At 45.9% G+C, this 20,830-nt stretch overlaps 1 protein-coding gene across 4 annotated transcripts in view; it reads left to right on the plus strand.

Moving 5' to 3' along the window:
- The window catches only part of PUSL1 (pseudouridine synthase like 1), a 151,268-nt gene that overhangs the window by 104,848 nt on the left and 25,590 nt on the right, over positions 1 to 20,830 (plus strand). For 2 of the 4 annotated variants that reach the window (XM_068240604.1, XM_068240603.1), the window contains exons 6-7: positions 4,130 to 4,184; positions 6,327 to 6,492. In XM_068240604.1, coding sequence (XP_068096705.1) covers positions 4,130 to 4,184; positions 6,327 to 6,492 — 221 coding nt within the window. Of the gene's footprint in view, positions 1 to 4,129; positions 4,185 to 6,326; positions 6,493 to 7,675; positions 7,792 to 20,830 lie in introns of those variants that run through there. The other 2 variants (XM_068240602.1, XM_068240605.1) reach the window with 2 other exon arrangements.

Below are 20,830 nucleotides of genomic sequence, written 5' to 3' on the forward strand. Positions count from 1 at the left end.
AGAGTATAATGACCTCAGCCTCCTCTCACAGAGTACATCTGGAGGGACAGAGTGGCAACCATCATTGCTTACAAGTAATGGACAACATGGAGCAGCAGGCCTCAACACTGACATTAATGGCCTCAATTCACTAAGATCATGCTAGAGATAATAAGGCAAGAGAAAACTTACCTCACACAGTGAGAGAGTTATCTTACCTCTTCATTCCTTAAGCTACCTCTCCTGTAGTTAATTTACCTCCTCTGTAGTTAATTTACCTCCTCTGTAGTTATTTTCACACACAGTTAATAAACAGCCTGTCTTTAACTCTGGAGTTATTTTAAGGATTGGAGAGTTAATTTAAAGACAGAAGAGTTAACTTTAGGCTTGCCTGAGGTAAAATGTTTCCTGAATACTACATGCCTTATCACCATGGTAACAACTCTAGAAGAGTTATTAAAGACAGGAGATAAGCTTAGTGAATTGAGGCCATTGAGGGAATGGCACATCCCAGGCAGGCAATGCCGTTAACTTTCTGCAGAGCTCTGGGAATTAAAGTGAACTTGAACTCTTGCACTGGAAACAAGGAAAACCTGAGAGAAATGCACCCTCTCTGTTTTTAGAGAGAAGAGCCAGTCTAATTTCTCCTCATCTTCAAGTAATCACATGTGTTATCTGATCTCTCAGCTGTGTCAGCACAGAAATTTGGCAGTCCTCGGCAGACACAGCTAATATGTAAACACAGGATGTTCACCCTTTGTCTGCTTCCATGAAAGCATGAAGAAGACACACTGCAGATTTACTGCAGGAGTTCTGTAAGCTGTAACAAAGAAATGTTTTTCTTTAAAGGTTATTATACTGTTGCATATTCTATAGAGCAGAGAGGAAGTTCTGAGTTCAGGTCCACTTTAACAATTTCTGCCGCCCGGACATGAAGTTCACGTCCGGGCGGCTGCTCTGCTGCGGTGCCGCACTTCGGCGCGCTCCTGCGCGCCCCCGTGCCCCATGCTGTCCTCTGGTAGCCCTGGGATCAGTGAATGGGAACATGGTTCCCGATCACCGATCCGTGTCCCCAGCAGAAAAACCGAAGTGCTCTTACTAGAGGCTTCAGACTGCACGTAAAATTTTCCGCGTTCCCCTTGTGCTTCCGCTTAGCGAGAAGCGCAAGGAGAGAAGGAAAAAAAAAAAAGACAAATAGTTATCTAAGGGTCTGAACTTTTTAAATATGCATGTGAAGGGGGTATACTACGAACATTTTTTAAATTATAAGCTTGTAAATCGTGATGGACGCAAAACGTAAAAAATGCACCTTTATTTCCAAATAAAATATTGGCGCCATACATTGTGATAGGGACAAAATTTAAAGTAATACTGTAGGGGGGTCGGGGGAAAATGAGTTGAACTTACCCGTGGCTTGTAATGGTCCTCTGCAGACATCCTGTGCCCATGCAGCCATTTACCGATGCTCTGGCCCCGCCTCTGGCTCACTTCTGGAATTTCCGACTTTAACCACTTCAGCCTACAGCTTCGAAAATCTTATGCATCCAAGCAATGTTCACCTCCCATTCATTCGCTAATAACTTTATCGCTACTTATCAAAATTAATTGATCTATATCTCGTTTTTTCCGCCACTAATTAGGCTTTCTTTAGGTAGTACATTTTGCTAAGAGCCACTTTACTGTAAATACATTTTAACAGGAAGATTAAGATAGAAATGGAAAAAAAACATTATTTCTCAGTTTTTGGCCATTATAGTTTAAAATTAATACATGCTACAGTAATTAAAACCCATGCATTTTATGTGCCCATTTGTCCCGCTTATTACACCATTTAAATTACGTCCCTATCACAATTTATGGCGCCGATATTTTATTTAGAAATAAAGGTGCATTTTTTCAATTTGCGTCGATCACTATTTACAAGCTTATAATTTTTAAAAATGTAATAAGATACTCTCTTGACATGTATATTTAAAAAGTTCAGACCCTTAGGTAACTATTTATGTAGTTTTTTTTTTTTTAATTGTAATTTTTTTAATTATTTTTTTTAATACAAAAATGTATTTGGGTAATTTTAGTTTGGGAGGTAAATAGCCAATTTTAGATGGAAAATAATGTGTTTTTTATTCAATACAGGTATGTGGGTGCAGTTTACTATTTGGCCACAAGATGGCCACATTCAAAAAGTTTTTAGATGCGAACGATGTCGCATCTAGGAACTAAAATGAAGAGAAGTTGTTTCCTGGGGGCAGAAATACCACGCTCTCTGATGAGAAAGCGTCGGTATTTCTGCCGGGGACTTGGATCGGTGAATGGGAATTATATTCCCATTCACTGATCGGGGGGGCAGCGGGAGGCAGCGGGGGCGCGCGCGGGCGCGCGCCCGATCGCGCGCACCACACGGCTGCAGCACCACTGCCTATCTGGACGGATATATGCGTCCAGATATGGCGAAGTGGTAGTCAGAAAACCACTGCACCTGCGTTGCCGTGTCCTCGTTCCCGCTGATGTCACCAGGAGTGTATAGCACAAGCCCAGTATGGTCTGTGCCTGCGCAATACGCTCCTGGTGACATCAGGGGAAGTGAGGACACGGCAACGCAGGCGCAGGGGTTTTCTGACTTTAAAGTCAGAAATTACAGAAGTGAACCGGAGGCGGGGCCAGAGCATCGGTGAGCGGCTGCGCGGGCACAGGATGCCTGCGGGGGACCATTAGAAGCCCCGGGTAAGTTCAACTCATTTTCCCCCGACCCCCCTACAGTATCCCTTTAAATGGTGCCATAACCGAGACAAACGGGCAAATAAAATACATAGGTTTTATTTATGGTAGCGTGGATTATTTTAAAGCTATAATGGCCGAAAACTGAGAAATAATTATTTTTTTTCTTATTAATCCTGTTAAAATGCATTTATAAAAAAATAGTTCTTAGCAAAATGTACCACCCAAAGAAAGCCTAATTAGTGGCGGAAAAACAAGATATAGATCAATAAATTGTGATAAGTAGTGATAAAGTTATTAGCGAATGAATGGGAGGTGAAAATTGCTCTGATGCATAAGGTGAAAAATCCCCGTGGGCTGAAATGGTTAATGTGTACACTTTTTGCATAAGTAAATTACTGCTTAAAGGGAAGGTCCAAGCAAAAAAAAAAAAAGAGCTTCACTTACCTGGGGCTTCTACCAGCCCCATGAAGCCATCCTGTGCCCTCGTAGTCACTCACTGCTGCTCCAGTCCCCCGCTGGCAGCTTTCTGACCTCAGAGGTCAGGGCCGAATTGCGTACATTTTTACACATTCCCGCTAGTGCAGGAACATTAACGCATACATTTTTACGCGTTAGTGGTGCAACACGTACATTTTTGTTCCTGCACTAGCTGGAATGCGTAAAAATCTATGCAATGTGGCCCTGACCTCCGAGGTCAGAAAGCTGCCAGCGGGGGACTGGAGCAGCAGTGAGTGACTACGAGGGCACAGGATGGCTACATGGGGCTGGTAGAAGCCCCAGGTAAGTAAAACTCATTTTTTTTTTTTTTGCTTGGACATTCCCTTTAAAGACAACCTCCTTTTTTGTTAAAACATTACTAGAAACATGCTGTGAGCATAAGTTTGGTATATATGAAAGTATGGTGCAAGCTGATTCTGAGAGTATTTATATCAGTAATGTTGTACTACTGATTTTTTACTCTCTAGCACCTATAGCTTGTAGCAAGCTTACCTTGTAACCTCCCTCTAACTTATCCTTTCACACTAATCCTCCTACCGATAGGCTTTTAACACTAACCCACTGATAAACTAGCCCTTAACCCTCTTAGTAATAGTCCTAATACTAACCATCCCACTGATACACCTACACTAACTAAAACACCTCATCATCGCCGGCACTTGCATTCGCTTGTGCCACTTACCGCTGCTTCTCAATCTCTTGTGCCACTTGTTGTGCTCTTACCAACGCCCGCACCAAACTCAACGATTCCAGCGCTGATTTCCACCGCAGCAAATTACAGTGCATCCTTCAAAATATCCTGAGTTGCTCTTTTAAGAGGGAATCTTGTACTGGCTGTTGTTTATTATTGTTCTTTTTCTACGCATGATTTGGTTAGTGTGAGAACTGTGAAGATGTGGTCAGCCACTGACTTAGTTCTTTATTTTTACAGAGATCTGCAGTTTTGGAATGTAACTTTCAAAAGTAAATCCTTTATCTACAAGCAGGTATGACAGCTTCACACATTTTGTATGACTGATTTGATTTAACACATAACTAAGGGTCCTATTTATAAACCATAAATGTTTTGCTGATTATTCTGTTACAAACTTAATCATTCTGTAAATTGCTCAGGTGGTTTCCATTTTTGCATCAAACTATGAGAACTCCTGGAGAAGCATTTGATCTGTCTGTTCAGCAGGTACAATTGTGACTGTGATCACTTCCTACTTTAGCACATGACCATGACCAGCAAATCAGTGCCTTACAAATCTACAGCTTGATCAAACTGGTCACATGCTTCTCCATAAGATCTCATGCACTTGGCCATTAAAACTCTTTTACACTGTTTATAATATTTTACTGCATGTGTTTACACATCCCTCTAGCTGAGAAAAAGACTACGATGAAACGGGGCCCTTGGACAGATAGCAGATTTTGTCCACCACTGATCATCAGTTGGGCCCCTGGACTTTCCAACTGCCTAGGGTTGTCTTGTGAATAATCCGGCACTGCTCCACTTGCGTTTATGCAAATCAGTTTCTAACATCCGGGGAGGAGAGTTTTGTCTACAATACCTGTAATCGCTATAGATCCCAGATCAGCAGAAGGTCCAGGTACATCGATGACATCCCGCTGTTCTGGTCTGGGACTTGAGAGACCTTAACCCCATTTGTTGATTATGTAAATTACAACAATGTCAACATGGCCTTCCCCTTGGAGGTAGGGCCAAGCATGTTTGCTTCCCTGGAACTCGAGGTATGAGAGGGCTGCCAGCTTACCAGAGACCATCGCAAGCCATCAGCATCTAAGTTTTCATCCCTCTGATGTTACCCAGTCCATGTCTTATGAGCAGTTCGAAAGAACGATACCCTTCTGAAGGATGTTCTAATGCAAGCCCAGGTGCTAAAGTTATGGTCCTCGTTCTTGCCTCTGCCTTCTCAAAAAAAATAGTTTACATTTCAACTTTGTTTTACAGTGTTACAAATTCTCGTTTTTCAATAAATTTAGTTGGACTTATATATAAAGAAGACGTTTATTTTTACATTTGTCTCCTAAATTATCTTTTTTTTTTCAATTCTATGTTAAACTAAAACATAGACAATCATATATAAATGTATTTTACACAAACAAAATGGGGGATTAAGGTTAGGCGCCCTGTAGGAGCGAATTAAGGTTAGGCGCCACCAGGGGGGTCTTAGGGTTAGGAACCACCAGAGGAGACTTGGTTAGACATCACCAGGGGGGGGGGGTCATATGGTTAGGCCCCAAAGGGAAAAGGGGGTCTTAGGGTTAGGCACCCCCAGAGGGGTTTGTGGGTTAGGCACCACCAGGGAGGTCTTAGGGTTAGGCGCCATCATAGGGTTTTTTTGGGTTAGGCACCATCAGGGAGGTCTTAGGGTTAGGCACCACCAGGGGGGTCTTAGGTTTAGGTGCTCCCTGTCTTAGGGTTAGGTGTACCCTGTCTGGCCACCAGCCAAGCAGGAAGTGACGTGCGACCCCCCCCCCCCCCCCCCACACACACACACACACACCACCTATCTATAAAATATCCCTTTGATTCACATTCCTTTTGAAGTATCCAGCTGCGCATTGCCACCATTAATGTGTGTCGGCTGTGTAGGACCCCCAGTACTGTGTCACAACTTTGTAGGGCATCATAGTATATGATTCTAGTTTTGCATGTCCATAATATTGCTGTTGTCATATGCATCCTCCAGCCATCCCATTACTTAAATAATCTGGAAAGGAAGAATGCTCCTTTGCATAGACTGTCAGCAACCTTATTTCCAGCTGCAGCCATGCTCAGGCATCCTCTAGATTTGACATCAGTCAATTCCTGTGAGAAGAGAACTGCAGTCAGCACCACAGGTACTTACATTGTGCAGACCAGCCAGATTCTGTAGGAAGAATGTTTTATCATTAATTCCAATTGGGGCAATGGAGACCTGTCAGAATATCAGAAATGTGAAAGTGCTGTATGATAGCCAGCAAGTTTCAAAATATGCTGATGAGTACCCAGACTCTGGAGTGATGCATCATGGGAAACCACACTCACTCACATCAAGCTGAATTATTGCAAATTTCCTCTGTTTTAAGAAGGCAAAATTATATTAAAATGTGCTGATAAATAATTATTTATCTTCCAGGTGAGAAGGTTGACAAGCGCCTTAGTCATGGTGGGTCTGGGCATCCTCACACCGCAGCAAATTAGGTTTCACCTGGACACGGGCGAACCTCTGTCCAACTCAAGATTTCCGTTAATTGCTCCACCGGAAGGACTGTTTCTAAAGGAAGTGAAATATGCAGAGAGAGGTAGGTGATGTTATAGAAGTGAACCCTGACCTTCTCTGCAGAAAAGAATTCTGGGCAGGTAAAGGATCAAATGTAAGGAAGGTTTATGTTGTAAAATTAGTCCCCAGTGAGTATTGGCAAGTTTGAACATACTGATTCAACGTCAGCTGATTGAGCAGCTGACAGAGCAAGCTACAAGTTCAGAATGTCCTCCAGCTTAAAGGTGGCCACTAATGATCCAATTTCTAGCGAAAAATCGTTCGAGCGATCAGAAATTCTGATCGGAAGTGAAATATTGTAATACATCGTTCACCACACCATCAACGAACCAATCTTTGCTTCCTATCTATCACAACCAACAAGAAAATCCAAATTGTGGTTCGACGAAAATTCATTTGGACGACATTTTTTTCACTCGTTCATAATCGATTGTGTCCATCAATGGAGGTTATTTACAACCAATCCGATCAGAATTTCTGATCGCTCGAACGATTTTTCGCTAGAAATTGGACAGTTAGTGGCCACCTTAAGTTTCCTGGAACTACTAACACGAGTGCACCTGTAAAATAAATAATGCTAAATACCGCTCTAGCGGCTCTAATACAGTAGTCATGTGACCACTGTCTTGTTTGTTCCAGGGTCCCGCACTGCAGGCGGGCGTGGTGTACAATTGATGGCTGCATTGAGTAGTACAGTGCTGGCAACAGCAATCGTGATTAAGGCCTGGTTCACACTGCAAGAGTTTTTTTGGGTTTTTTTGCGCTCGAGATTTGAAAAGCTCTTGCTAATGCAATGCCATGGGTTATTTTTTATAAAATCACATCGCTCAAGTGAGAACACACACATAGCATTACATTAGCAAGAGCGTTTCTAGTTGCAAGTGCTTTGATAAAGCTCTTGCAGTGGAAATCGGCCATAGGTGATACACAAGCTGGTAGACCTCAGAAATGATCAATGTCATCATTGGTTTCCCTGAAATACTAGTGTGTGGCCAATTGTCGTGAGAGGACTATGGAAGCTGTCACTGCTGGCTTCTGTTTACAAAATACTGGTGAGTTGATCGTCTACTTTCAAGTGTACCTGAACTCTTGCACAGGACAGAAGGAAAATAAACCGAGAAATGCACCCTGTATGTATTTAGAGAGTTTAGCCTGTCTAATTCCCCTCATCTGTGACTAATCACAAGTGTAACTTGATCCCTCAGCTGTGTCAGCTCTGGAATTGCGGCAGCCTCAGCAGAGAAGCTAATTTGTAAACACAGGACGTTAACAATATGCCTGCTTCTATGAAAGCAGAAAATCGACACACTGAAGATTTATTGCAAGATTTCTATCAGCCGTAACAAATAAATATTTTTCTTTAAAAGGTATTATGCTGTTGCTTATCTTTTAGAGCAGAGAGGAAGTTCTGAGTTCAGGTCCACTTTAAAGTGTATTCAAGGTGAACCTAGTGTACTAAAGTGTATACTGACCCAAGAAGAGGGAAGCCTCTGGATCCTATAGAGGCTTCCTGCACCATTCTCCGGTCTCCTGTTGCCGAGCATGGAGACCCACCGAAGATTACCGAACATGAGGGCCGTGCATCTCTTCAGACACAAGAACGGTTGTCAGAGGTGGCCTTGGGGGGGGTGGGAGTGGGGGCAAGTGGGGCGATCGCCCCAGGCCTCACACCTGAAGGGGGCCCCGCAGTCATGCCCACTGCGCTCGCACCGAGAGCCCCATTCTTTCCGGTCAGCTTATGCTCAGATGCTAACTGATTTACGTCATGCGCATAGCTCTCCCGGCCATGGGCACGCAAAATACCACTGACCCAGCGCCGACCACTGTGAGTCTGTGACAACCAACCTTTCACAGGACTCAGAAGCTTCATATTTTGGAATTTGCTAAATGGGTAAAGACTCTACAATACCACCAACAGATTCAGAGTCAGCCAGCAAAGTCAGGCCAACAGACACAACACATATCACCCTGTCCCCTGGTGATGGTGCAAAAAAAAGCCTTCGAAGAGCTCCCCACTCATTTAGTACCCATCTCCAGTTTATTAGTTGGCTTAGTGGCCTTTAACAAACTTAATTGTTTTTAAACAATAGTAAAGCGTAATGCATTAGAAGTGGACAAGCCTGTGAGAATGATGGTATGGTAGATGGCCTACACTTATGGCTCTAGGCCCCGCGTATGACACTCGCTCCAGGCCTCACGTACTCTAAGGCCGGCACTGACAATCGTACTGCGTCAGTGCAGCATGGCCGCGCTCGTGCCAGAAGAGGTGCAGTGTTCTCCCCAGAATTTTTTTCCAGCCGGGTGGCATGAAAAAGCAGCCGGGTGGGGCGAGATGAAAATGCAGGGCAATTCTGCTTACAGCATAGGAGGAGGTGAGCCGATGACAGCCGGGTGGTCACCAAATCTAGCCGGGTGGAGCACCCGGCTAAAAGAGCCTGGGGAGAACACTGAGGTGCGCTGCCCGGAGCTTAAGGAGGGTCTCTGAGAGCAGCAGCAGGAGAGAGGACATTGGAAGCCCCTATCGTTTCCAGAGGATTCCCTCTTCTTAGAGATTTCCTTTTGACCTGAGCTTTGGCTCGGGTCCACTTTAACCACTTGCCGACCGCACACTCATACCGTGCGGCGGCAAAGTGGTAGCTGGAGGACCAGGTGCCTCCCTAATTAATCAGGAAAGGCCGCTCGCGCGAGCGGCCGTTTCCTGTTAGATCACGGAGCGGGTCTCCGTGAATAGCCGTGTGGGGCTGATCGCGGCTCGCAGACTAAATGTTAACGCAGGAGACTTTTGTCTCCTTTGTTTACATTGAACCGCGCTGCTGCTACAGCAGCGCCGTAAGGCAGATCCGCGATCCCCGGCCAATCAGCGGCCGGGGATCGCCGCCATGTGACAGAAGACAGCCTGTCACAGGCTGCACAGGACGAATAGCGTCCTGTGCAGCCCCAATCACCAGGGGGGAGAGGGAGGGGAGAGGTGGGGAATTTTGCCGCGGAGGGGGGCTTTGAGGTGCCCCCCCCCCCCCCCCCCCGCAACACCCAGGCAGGCAGGAGCGATCAGACCCCCCCTGCACATCATCCCCATAGGGGGGGGGGGGAAAGGGGGGTGATCTGATCGCTCTGCCTGCAACCTAATCTGTGCTGGGGGCTGCAGAGCCCACCCAGCACAGATCATACAAAACCATGCTGGTCCTTAAGGGGGGGTAAAGGCTGGGTCTTCAAGTGGTTAAACACAGTCTGAATATTTGACCCAGAACAAGTATGCAGATCAGATGTTCTTACTCCACTGGCTGTATGCCTGCTTGAGATGTTTGACTCCGCATGAAAGACTGGCACATTACAATGTAAAAGGGGATAATAATATCAGCCTCTCATTCCTCTCATGTTATGTGATTTATAAGACAAATAAGTAACAGGTTATTAGGCATATTATTTTTTAATACAGGTCAAAGAACTGAAAGTAATTCTTAAGCAGAATGATATTTACAGATATAATTGTCATAAATTAACCACATCCGGCTTAATGGTAAACAGTCTGTATTGCCTGAAACATGTGGCACCCTGAGCTCCTCCCATTATTATTATTAATTTATACTGGGCTGACATTTAACACAGTGCTTCCCAGAGTACATTGACCATTTATTGTCTATCTGTCTCTGTGTACACACTCTAGATGCTAGAAAGATTCTTGCCTGAGGCAATCCTTATCGGCCGTATGTGCACATAGCTTAAAGGTAGCCATACATCTAGCAATGATGGGCATATTCCACCAAGAGACAAGTCTCTCTCTAATCGAATTTGATTAGAGAGAGATCTGGCGGCTGCCTATACACCATAGGCCGATTCCCAATTAATTTCATGCTGAAATCGATCCGGAGTCAGCTTGTGACGCCGCATCCGTTGACCCAATGCTGTCCCTCTAATGTGTAATGTGCCCCCCAGTGCATCAAGTTATACATTACCTGTCCATGGCCACCACTTATTCTCCACTAACTCCGGGTGCAGTCCTTCGTCCATACATGCGCCCAACCTGGTTGCCGGCGTACGCGTGTGATGTCATTCATGCGCCCCCGTTACTCCAGCAACTACATGGGGCACATATATGGACGAAGGACTGTGCCTGGAGCCAGCGGAGGATAAACGGTCGCCATGGACAGGTAATATATAGTGCACTGAGCGGCACATTACACAATAGGGGGACAGCGTCAGGGGTTTTCTAGCATTTGTCACTCCAGAAGACGTATTTTCTTCTGTTTAAGCCATTCTGTTGTTGATTTACTTATATGCTTTGGGCCGTGGTCCTGTTGCAACACCAATCTTCTGCTGAGCTTTAGCTGGTGGACAGTTGGCCTTAAGTTCTCCTGCCAAATGTCTTGATAAACTTGGGAATTCATTTTTATTTCGATGATAGCAATCTGTCCAGGCCCTGATGCAGCAAAGCAGCCCCAAACCATGATGCCCCCACCACCATACTTCACAGTTGGGATGAGTTTTTGATGTTTGTGTGCTGTGCCTCTTTTCTCCACACATAGTGTTGTGTGTTTCTTCCAAACAACTCAACTTTGGTTTCATCTGTCCACAGAATATTTTGCCAGTACAGCTGTGGAACCTCCAGGTGCTCTTTTGCAAACTTTAAATGTGCAGCAATGTTTTTTTTGGGACAGCAGTGGCTTCCTCTGTGGTATACTCCCATGAACTCCATTCTTGTTTAGTGTTTTACGTATCATAGATTTGCTAACAGGGTTGTTATCATATGCCAGAGACTTTGGTAAATCTTTAGCTGACACTCTAGGATTCTTCTTCACCTCATTGAGCGTTCTGCGCTGTGCTCTTGCAGTCATCTTTACAGGATGGCAACTTCTAGGGAGAGTAGCAGCAGTGCTGAACTTTCTCCACTTAGACAGTTTGTCTTACCGTGGACTGATGAACAGCAAGGCTTTTGGAGATTTTATAACCCCTTCCAGCTTTATGCAGGTCAACAATTCCTAATCATAGTTCTTCCGAGAGCTCTTTTGTGGGAGGCATCATTTACATCAAGCAATGCTTCTTGGGAAAAGCAAACCCTAAACTGGTGTGTGTTTTTTATAGGACGGGGCAGCTGTAACCAACACCGCCAATCTCATCTCACTGATTGGACTCCAGCTGGCTGACACCTCACTCCAATTAGCTCTTACAGATGTCATTAGTCTAGGGCAGGCTTGGGCAAACATTTCGCGTCCCGGGCCGCATTGTGTGGACCGCGAGCCGCATTCTTTAAATTCCACCCCCTCCCCCCTGTAAAATAGCGAGCGGGCGATTTTGAAACTCGCCTCTGCTCACGGAAATCCCGTGACGCGTCACATGACGTGATGTCAGGATGTGCGTGTAATATGCTGGTGCTTCCTGACGTCACGTCATGTGACATCCTGTTGCCATTGAGACGACGTGGGACTTCCGTGAGCGGAGGTGAGTTTCAAATTCCCCCGCTGCCCCCTCGCTATTTTACAGGGAGGGAGGGGGAAAGGTGAGGAATCTGGCCTCCTGTCGCGGACCGTAGTTTGCCCAGTGATGGACTAGGGTTTCACACACTTTTTCTACCTGCACTGTGAATGTTTACATGATGTGTTCAATAACAACATGGAAACATTTAATTTGTGTGGTATTAGTTTAAGCAGACTGATTGTCTGTTGTGATTTAGATAAAGATCAGATCACATTTTATGACCAGTTTGTGCAGAAATCCATATAATTCCAAAGGGTTCAAATACTTTTTATTGCTACTGTATTTAACTCTGAGACGATTAATAGGTTGTTACTGATTAGAGATAGAAAAACATTCAACCTACTTTATAAATGTTTAAATATAAAAGAAAACGCATGAAATACTAAAAAAGGCATTTTAGGAGTAGGAGGATAAATATATTTATCTCATCAGTTTATTTTCACATCGGGTTCACTTTAAACTAATGCATGAGTGTTCCATTGCTGACACAAGGTGGTGGTGGGGTATAGAATGTGGTGCAGGGCTGCAGTCTATGGCTGAGACTGGTAGCGAGAACACAGCGGTCCTTCTTGTGTTCAGTTCTTCAGAAGCTCTGATGCAGTTCCCATAATGTAGCCTGTTTCACTTACAAAGGAGGGGAAAGCTGCTTATGGTAATTTCCTATGAATCTGGCAGGCTTTCAAAGCGCGTTCTCATTTTATCTCCTTACTTGTTAGTGACAGTAAGGAAGAGAGCAGTGAAGGGGGCTGCCTGGAGGATACAATGCCTGCTCTGTTGTATCGCGTCTGCATATTTCAGCTCCACATTTTAGGTCTCTCTCCATCCAAGCTGGGTAACCTTACAGCTGCTGACATAATGGAACCTCCACAGTAATCATTACTCGCCCAGAACATTCAATTCTCCTAAATAATTCCCTAATTGCACCACATGGGGTGTTCAAACACTTATCTGAATAATAAGCACAGCAATTCCTCTAATGCTGACTGGGATGCACTTGTAGAGCAACACTTACAATGAGCTATTCTATTTTTGGGTGGAGTAGGCAGGATTTGATCTACAAGGGACAATTGCAATTTTAAATGTTTCTTTACTAAATGCTTTGAAAGTATCTTGTCATCAGTGATATATTTAAAGAGACTCTGTAACATGAAAAACATCCCCTGGGGGGTACTCACCTCGGGTGGGGGAAGCCTCGGGATCCTAATGAGGCTTCCCACGCCGTCCTCTGTCCCACGGGGGTCTCGCCGCAGCCCTCCGAACAGCCGGCGACTGTGCCGACTGTCAGTTTAATATTTACCTTTGTTGGCTCCAGCGGGGGCGCTGTGGCGACTTTCGGCACGGAAATAGACGGAAATACCCGATCTCCGTCGGGTCCGCTCTACTGCGCAGGCGCCAGAAACTTGCGCCTGCGCAGTAGAGCAGACCCGACGGCGATCGGGTATTTCCGCCTACTTCGGCGCCGACAGCCATCAGAGCGCCTGCGCAGGAGCCAGGAAGGTAAATATTGCGTCACCGCTGTACGAAGGGCTACAGCGAGACCCCCGAGGGACGCAGGACGGCGTGGGAAGCCTCCTTAGGATCCTGAGGCTTCCCCCACCCGAGGTGAGTACCCCCCAGGGGCCGTTTTTTCGTTACAGTTCCTCTTTAAGCTGACCATTCACTGGTCTATTTTTACCATTGATATCCAGCCAAATTCATCATTTGATCGAATCTGCTAGAAATCGATGCCCCAACATGATGGCCCGACCAATTGATTTTTTGACCAAAATTAATTGAATCGATTGGCCCATTTTGTTGCACTGCATGGAACAGGGCAACGCTGCAGTTAGATGGGGGGTACCTCAGTAATGACAACTTCAACAATTACATAGTTACATAGTTATTTGGGTTGAAAAAAGACATATGTCTATCAAGTTCAACCAGAAAATAAAGCACAACACCAGCCTGCTCCCTCACATATCCCATAATTGTATTATGCACTGGCAACAGGTTCCATGGCACTAAGTCCACTTCTTTTGTTCTCTTTCCTGCTTACCTGTAACCACAGCAATTGGGGTCCCTTGAGTCTGCAGCTCACAATCCTTGCTATCCTTCCCTGTAGTCCAAGTCCCTGCCACACTGACAGTCCCTACCCTCTTTGCCTGTATCCTCCAGTCAGTGTCATCCCTACCCTGCAACCCCAGCTCGTATATCCTCCATTCTGTCCATGCATGTATCCACCGATCCTTTCTATCCCTGCCTATAACTTCCAGTTACTGCCCTGTCTGGCTTAAGCCCCTAGCCCATTTCCCCCCTACCTGCAGTACCCAGTCCTTTACTGCCATACCTTCCTGCAACCACCAATCCATAAATTGCAGCCCCAGTCCCTATCCTCCCTGCTTTCCCAGACTGCATCCCAAGTCCATGCACTGCTTGTAGCCCAAGTCACTGCTTTGCTAGTCTGCATTCCCAGTCTCTTTCTTTTCCTGACTTTAACCCCAGTCCTGCTCTGCCACCCACTTCAATCCTACATAAAAATGAAATTACTGATGACTTTCCTTTAGCTTGCTTATGTACACCATGTTTGTTTCTTACTCTGTAGAGCACCACAGAGTATGTTGGTGCTTTATAAGTCAATAAATAACAATTACTGAGTGTAGAGCTGATTTCCTAAATTATTTCTCCCTCCACATCCTACTTGAGGCTGAAGAGTACAGTAGGGGCTGAGGCTACAGACAGAAGCGTTGTAGAGTATGGTAGGGGCTGAGGCTGCAGACAGAAGAGTTGTAGCATGGTAGGGGCTGAGGCTGCAGACTGAAGAGCTGTAGAGCATGGTAAGGGCTGAGGCTGCAGACAGAAGAGTTGTAGAGCATGGTAGGGGCTGAGGCTGCAGACAGAAGAGTTGTAGCATGGTAGGGGCTGAGGCTGCAGACTGAAGAGCTGTAGAGCATGGTAAGGGCTGAGGCTGCAGACAGAAGAGTTGTAGAGCATGGTAGGGGCTGAGGCTGCAGACTGAAGAGTTGTAGAGCATGGTAAGGGCTGAGGCTGCAGACAGAAGAGTTGTATCATGGTAGGGGCTGAGGCTGCAGACTGAAGAGTTGTAGAGCATGGTAAGGGCTGAGGCTGCAGACAGAAGAGTTGTAGAGCATGGTAGGGGCTGAGGCTGCAGACAGAAGAGTTGTAGCATGGTAGGGGCTGAGGCTGCAGACTGAAGAGCTGTAGAGCATGGTAAGTAACCTGAGAGCTGGGCGAAGCTAGGGCGAGAAGGGGCGTGACCGGGTGGGCTCTGAGCTGGACTGTCCAAGAACAATAGGGTCGCCAGGTGTGAAGGAGGGGTGGAGTGTCCTGGCCAGGGCCAGGACACTATAAGACCAGGGGGCTGGCCAGGCAGCCTTCCTTTTGGGATCGTGTGGATGCAGCAAACTTCTCCCACCCACCCTCCCGCTGCCGCTTGCTCATTGGTAGCAAGCGACAAGATGGGTGTTGGGAACACCCCATAACAATGCAAACTTGTTGTATCCCTACAGACTTTGTCACAGCTTAACCTGCCTGGCGTTCTATTAAGATCGCCAGGCAGGCTGCGGGAGGGTTTTTTTTTAATAAAAAAAAAACTATTTCATGCAGCCAACTGAAAGTTGGCTGCATGAAAGCCCACTAGAGGGCGCTCCGGAGGCGATCTTCCGATCGCCTCCGGCGCCCAGAATAAACAAGGAAGGCCGCAATGAGCGGCCTTCCTTGTTTTGCTTACATCGTCGCCATAGCGACGAGCGGAGTGACGTCATCGACGTCAGCCGACGTCCTGACGTCAGCCGCCTCCGATCCAGCCCTTAGCGCTGGCCGGAACTTTTTGTTCCGGCTACGCTGGGCTCAGGCGGCTAGGGGGGCCCTCTTTCGCCGCTGCTCGCGGCGGATCGCCGCAGAGCGGCGGCGATCAGGCAGCACATGCGGCTGGCAAAGTGCCGGCTGCGTGTGCTGCTTTTTATTTGAGCCAAATCGGCCCAGCAGGGCCTGAGCGGCAGGCTCCGGCGGTACTGGACGAGCTGAGCTCGTCCAGACCGCCCAGCAGGTTAAGGCGGGTCCTTGACAATGCCGTATCTTTGGACATCGAGAAAGTATTCCCCACCGAGCTGGCATAACCAAGTAATGCGCTGAATGAGGATCCCATAATGGAATATATATGATAATGATAATGGATAATGGCAATAATGGATAATGCAATAATGTATAATGTGCTAATGTAAGCCGAAGGCTGGTGGCCGGCACGGGAGGGCATTGTCAAGGGACCTGCAGAGCGCTCAAGCGCCCCGCCATCTGTTAATAGAAATATGTTTGTGATTTTAATATGTTGTTGTTTCCCCCCCCCTTTTTTATTTCAGTGTTCCTTGTCACAGCTCATTTAATGTTTAATGTCAATACTGTAATAAAGCTGTGGCCTTATAACTCCAATTGGGTGTCATAGCTTTTGTTACGGTAATTAATAAGGTCGGCTCAAATAGAGCCCTACCCTGGTCAAGGGCTGAGGCTGCAGACAGAAGAGTTGTAGAGCATGGTAAGGGCTGAGGCTGCAGACTGAAGAGTTGTAGAGCATGGTAAGGGCTGAGGCTGCAGACAGAAGAGTTGTATCATGGTAGGGGCTGAAGCTGCAGACTGAAGAGTTGTAGAGCATGGTAGGGGCTGAGGCTGCAGACAGAAGAGTTGTATCATGGTAGGGGCTGAGGCTGCAGACAGAAGAGTTGTATCATGGTAGGGGCTGAGGCTGCAGACTGAAGAGTTGTAGAGCATGGTAGGGGCTGAGGCTGCAGACTGAAGAGTTGTAGAGCATGGTAGGGGCTGAGGCTGCAGACAGAAGAGTTGTATCATGGTAGGGGCTGAGGCTGCAGACTGAAGAGTTGTAGAGCATGGTAAGGGCTGAGGCTGCAGACAGAAGAGTTGTATCATGGTAAGGGCTGAGGCTGCAGAAAGAAGAGTTGTATCATGGTAGGGGCTGCGGCTACAGACAGAAGAGTTGTAGAGCATGGTAGGGGCTGAGGCTACAGACAGAAGAGTTGTAGAGCATGGTAGGGGCTGAGGCTGCAGACAGAAGTGTTGTAGAGCATGGTAGGGGCTGAGGCTGCAGACAGAAGAGTTGTAGAGCATGGTAAGGGCTGAGGCTGCAGACAGAAGTGTTGTAGAGCATGGTAGGGGCTGAGGCTGCAGACAGAATAGTTGTAGCATGGTAGAGACTGAGGCTGCAGACAGAAGAGTTGTGGAGTACAGTAGGGGCTGAGGCTGCAGACAGAAGAGTTGTAGAGCATGGTAGGGGCTGAGGCTGCAGACAGAAGAGTTGTAGAGCATGGTAGGGGCTGAGGCTGCAGACTGAAGAGTTGTAGAGCATGGTAGGGGCTGAGGCTGCAGACAGAAGAGTTGTAGAGCATGGTAGGGGCTGAGGCTGCAGACAGAAGAGTTGTAGAGCATGGTAGGGGCTGAGGCTGCAGACAGGAGAGTTGTAAAGCATGGTAGAGGCTGAGGCTGCAGACATGACTCTTTACTGCAAATTTCTGTAAACAGTAAGATTGTGTTGCCTTGTCATATCTTATTATAGGACAAAATCTATTGTTCAATATATTTTCAGCATTTACCAGTGAATATATTGAAATGTGTTCTTTGACAAGTGATTTTTAGAGGAGATTCTCACTTAGAGATGTACTCACTTTTGTTGCCAGCAGTATAGACATTAATGTGTGTTGTTTTATTTTGATGGGACACAAAATGTAAACTGCTATACAAACTTTACCCAGAGTATGTTACATTGGGCTTGATTCAGAAAGCGGTGCTAACTGTTAGCATGCTTGTGAAAAGCCCTCTAGCACGCCTAAACTCAGTTAGGTCGTGATAAAATCAACTCACGCGGTGCGCGCAAAACGATAACGGCGCACCCAATGTGCCTATAAGGTCGCATGGGGTGCAACCTTAACGTCGCACTATGCGACATTAAGGTCGCACCCCATGCGACCTTATAGGCACATTGGGTGCGCCTTTGTTTCGCGTGCACCGCGCTGTGCTTTGCGCGTGTTGGACTTTGAGTGCGAGTTGATTTTCAAAACGGTGCTAACCTAGTTAGCACCCTACTTAATACGTCCAAAGTCTTTAGGCGTGCTAACTAGGTTAGCACCGCTTTCTGAATCAAGCCCCTTGTATCAAAGTGTCATGTCTTCAGTGCTGTCCTATGAAAAGATATCAAATATTTATAAAAAGAAAAAAAGGGAGAGGTGCGCTCACGTTTGTGAGATACTGTACTACCCAACCCGCACCAATAACCACCTCCAGAACTCTGAGTCAGCCAAGAAGAAGGGCCCCCCTGACAGGAAGATCCGTGCTAAGAAGATCAGGCAGAGATTACACAGCCAAGCATGTAATCTTGGTGCAGGCCACTGGGCGGCACGTGGCGGCTGCTTTTGATCTTCTTGGCACCTGTGTCTCTTTGGCACAGCGCTGAGAGCTCCACTTATTGGAATGGAGTTTTCCTGGTGCTGAATTAGGTCATAAGTTTGGGAATTAATAGCTGCTTTGGGTTGTGTGACAGAAAGCCATAGGCTGGTAAATGATATACAAACGTGATGCATCACTGTCCCCCACACACTGTATATCTGCAAAGAAGGGAAAAAAGGAAACCTCATCATTTTCTGCATTTACCATGTAAAAATAAGAAAGGCAAACAGGGCCACCATCAGAAATGTCTGGGGTCCATAATATGCAAACCTAAAGTGCCGCCCTCTGCCCCCACTAAATTAGCCAGCGTTTCCCTAACAGAATTAGGGTTGTTTACAACTGTGATTCAGCAATACAACACACAGTGCAATGTGCAAGGATATCAGACAGTTCATGGATGGCATTGCCTGATGTTCACACCTATACACTGCTGCGTGCATTTCTGTGCGTTTAGCAGTGCAATCACATGCAATGCTATGGGACCCAGGTGCTGTGTTAACTGCGTTGCTAGCCAGCACACAAGTGTGGACAGGGTGGCTAGCAATGCAGTGGCTGCACAGCTTCTGCATTGCTGGCCGCATTTAATTACACTGGCTGGAATTGCACTGCCTACCGTAGTCAAATGCATGCAGCAGTGTGTTGCTGCAACCCAGTGCTGTGCAATGCACGAGTGTGGACATCAGACAGCGCCAAGGCACTTTCTGATGTCCCTTCGTATTTTACCATGCATTGCATAATCAGCAATGCAACAGAACTGTAGACAGGCCATGGCGCAGACAAGCCTAGATCCAGCAGCTATGTTACTATTGTGTCCATCTCCCTGGCAGACATAGAAGGCCCAGGCTGTCCACTGCTTGTTACCCTTAACCCCGCCCATCCCAACATATAACTGGGGCCCAGACTGTCACCACTTCAGGGTCCCGAAGACACACACAACCCCCTGTATGCCGGCTGAACTCAGGTGACATGTAGGAAGTGAGACTGGGGCTGAGACAGAGATGGAGCTGAATCAGAAGCTACTGTTCTGGCCCCAGACTCTGCGCGGGCCCCATAGGAGAGTACCAGTTGTACTACCCTGATGGCAGCCCTGAGGGTAAACACCAGCTGTCATAGCAGGATGTTTGTAGCATTTCAATAAACTTTCGGCCTGATCCACTGAGGAAACATCTACAAGGGTGATATTATAAATAATCCAGCAAAGATTACTTTTTTTTTTTTTTTACTTGTCTAAGGTTGAAGATTTCAACCCTCCTGGATCATAGTGCAGATTACTGAAAAGTTAATACAGTACATCAGCAATTGTGTTGTTGTGGTCTCATGCAGGCACTGAGGAAATTAATAAAAATTCTGCTACTGTGGATGGGGCAACTGCAATAACACAACTACTTTTTTTTTTTTTTTTTTTTTTTTAAACCTGTGCCGATGTGACATGTTAAATGTGAACACTGGATGTTAAAGGGGCACTATGGCGAAAAATGTAAAAATTTAAAATATGTGCAGACATATACAAATAAGAAGTACGTTTTTTTCCAGAGTAAAATGAGCCATAAATTACTTTTCTCCTATGTTGCTGTCACTTACAGTAGGTAGTAGAAATCTGACAGAAGCGACAGGCTTTGGACTAGTCCATCTCTTCATGGGGGATTCTCAGGGATTTATTTATTCTCAAAAGCACTTAGTGAATGGCAGTTGCTCTGTCCAGCTGCCAAAATAGTGTGTAGTGAGCATGGAAGCCGGCCAGCATTATTGTTTAAATCCTTTTTAGGGAATATCTTCATAAAGAATAAAACCATTGCTGAGAATCCCTTATGAAGAGATGGACTAGCCCAAAACCTGTCACTTCTGTCAAATTTCTACTACTTACTGTAAGTGACAGCAACATAGGAAAAAAGTAATTTATGCCTCATTTTACTCTGGGAAAAAAACATACTTTTTATTTGTATGTGTTTATATGTATTTTAAATGTTATGATTTTTGCGATAGTCCTTTAAAAGGCATTTTATGACAAGGTGTGAAAATATCATCTAGGAGAAAAGTCAGGGGAAAAAGTGAATTGCATAATAAGTTATTAAATGGGATATACAGCGTCTTCCCGTTCTACAATTGGACTAGACTTTTTAGTGACTAATGTACTGTAGATAACTTCATGTTTGCACATCTTTTACATTTTTTCACCATAGTGCCCATTTAACCCAGTATGTGCTTCCATGAAGCCAGGAAGTAACTGTTACTGCTTACATTTCTCCACAGAGATGCTGCCGTTTAAAGAAATGTTTTTTCTGTAAAGGATATTATGAAGTTTCTTATCTTTTAGAGCAGAGAGGAAGTCCTGGGTTTAGGTATGCTTTAAAGGGCAACTGAAGTGAGAAAAATATGGAGGCTGCCATATTTATTTCCTTTTAAAACGATACCAGTTGCCTACCTAGCCTGCTGGTCTATTT

Source organism: Hyperolius riggenbachi, chromosome 6 (genome assembly GCF_040937935.1).
Source record: "Hyperolius riggenbachi isolate aHypRig1 chromosome 6, aHypRig1.pri, whole genome shotgun sequence".
In the NCBI taxonomy this organism is placed as follows: Eukaryota; Metazoa; Chordata; class Amphibia; order Anura; family Hyperoliidae; genus Hyperolius; species Hyperolius riggenbachi.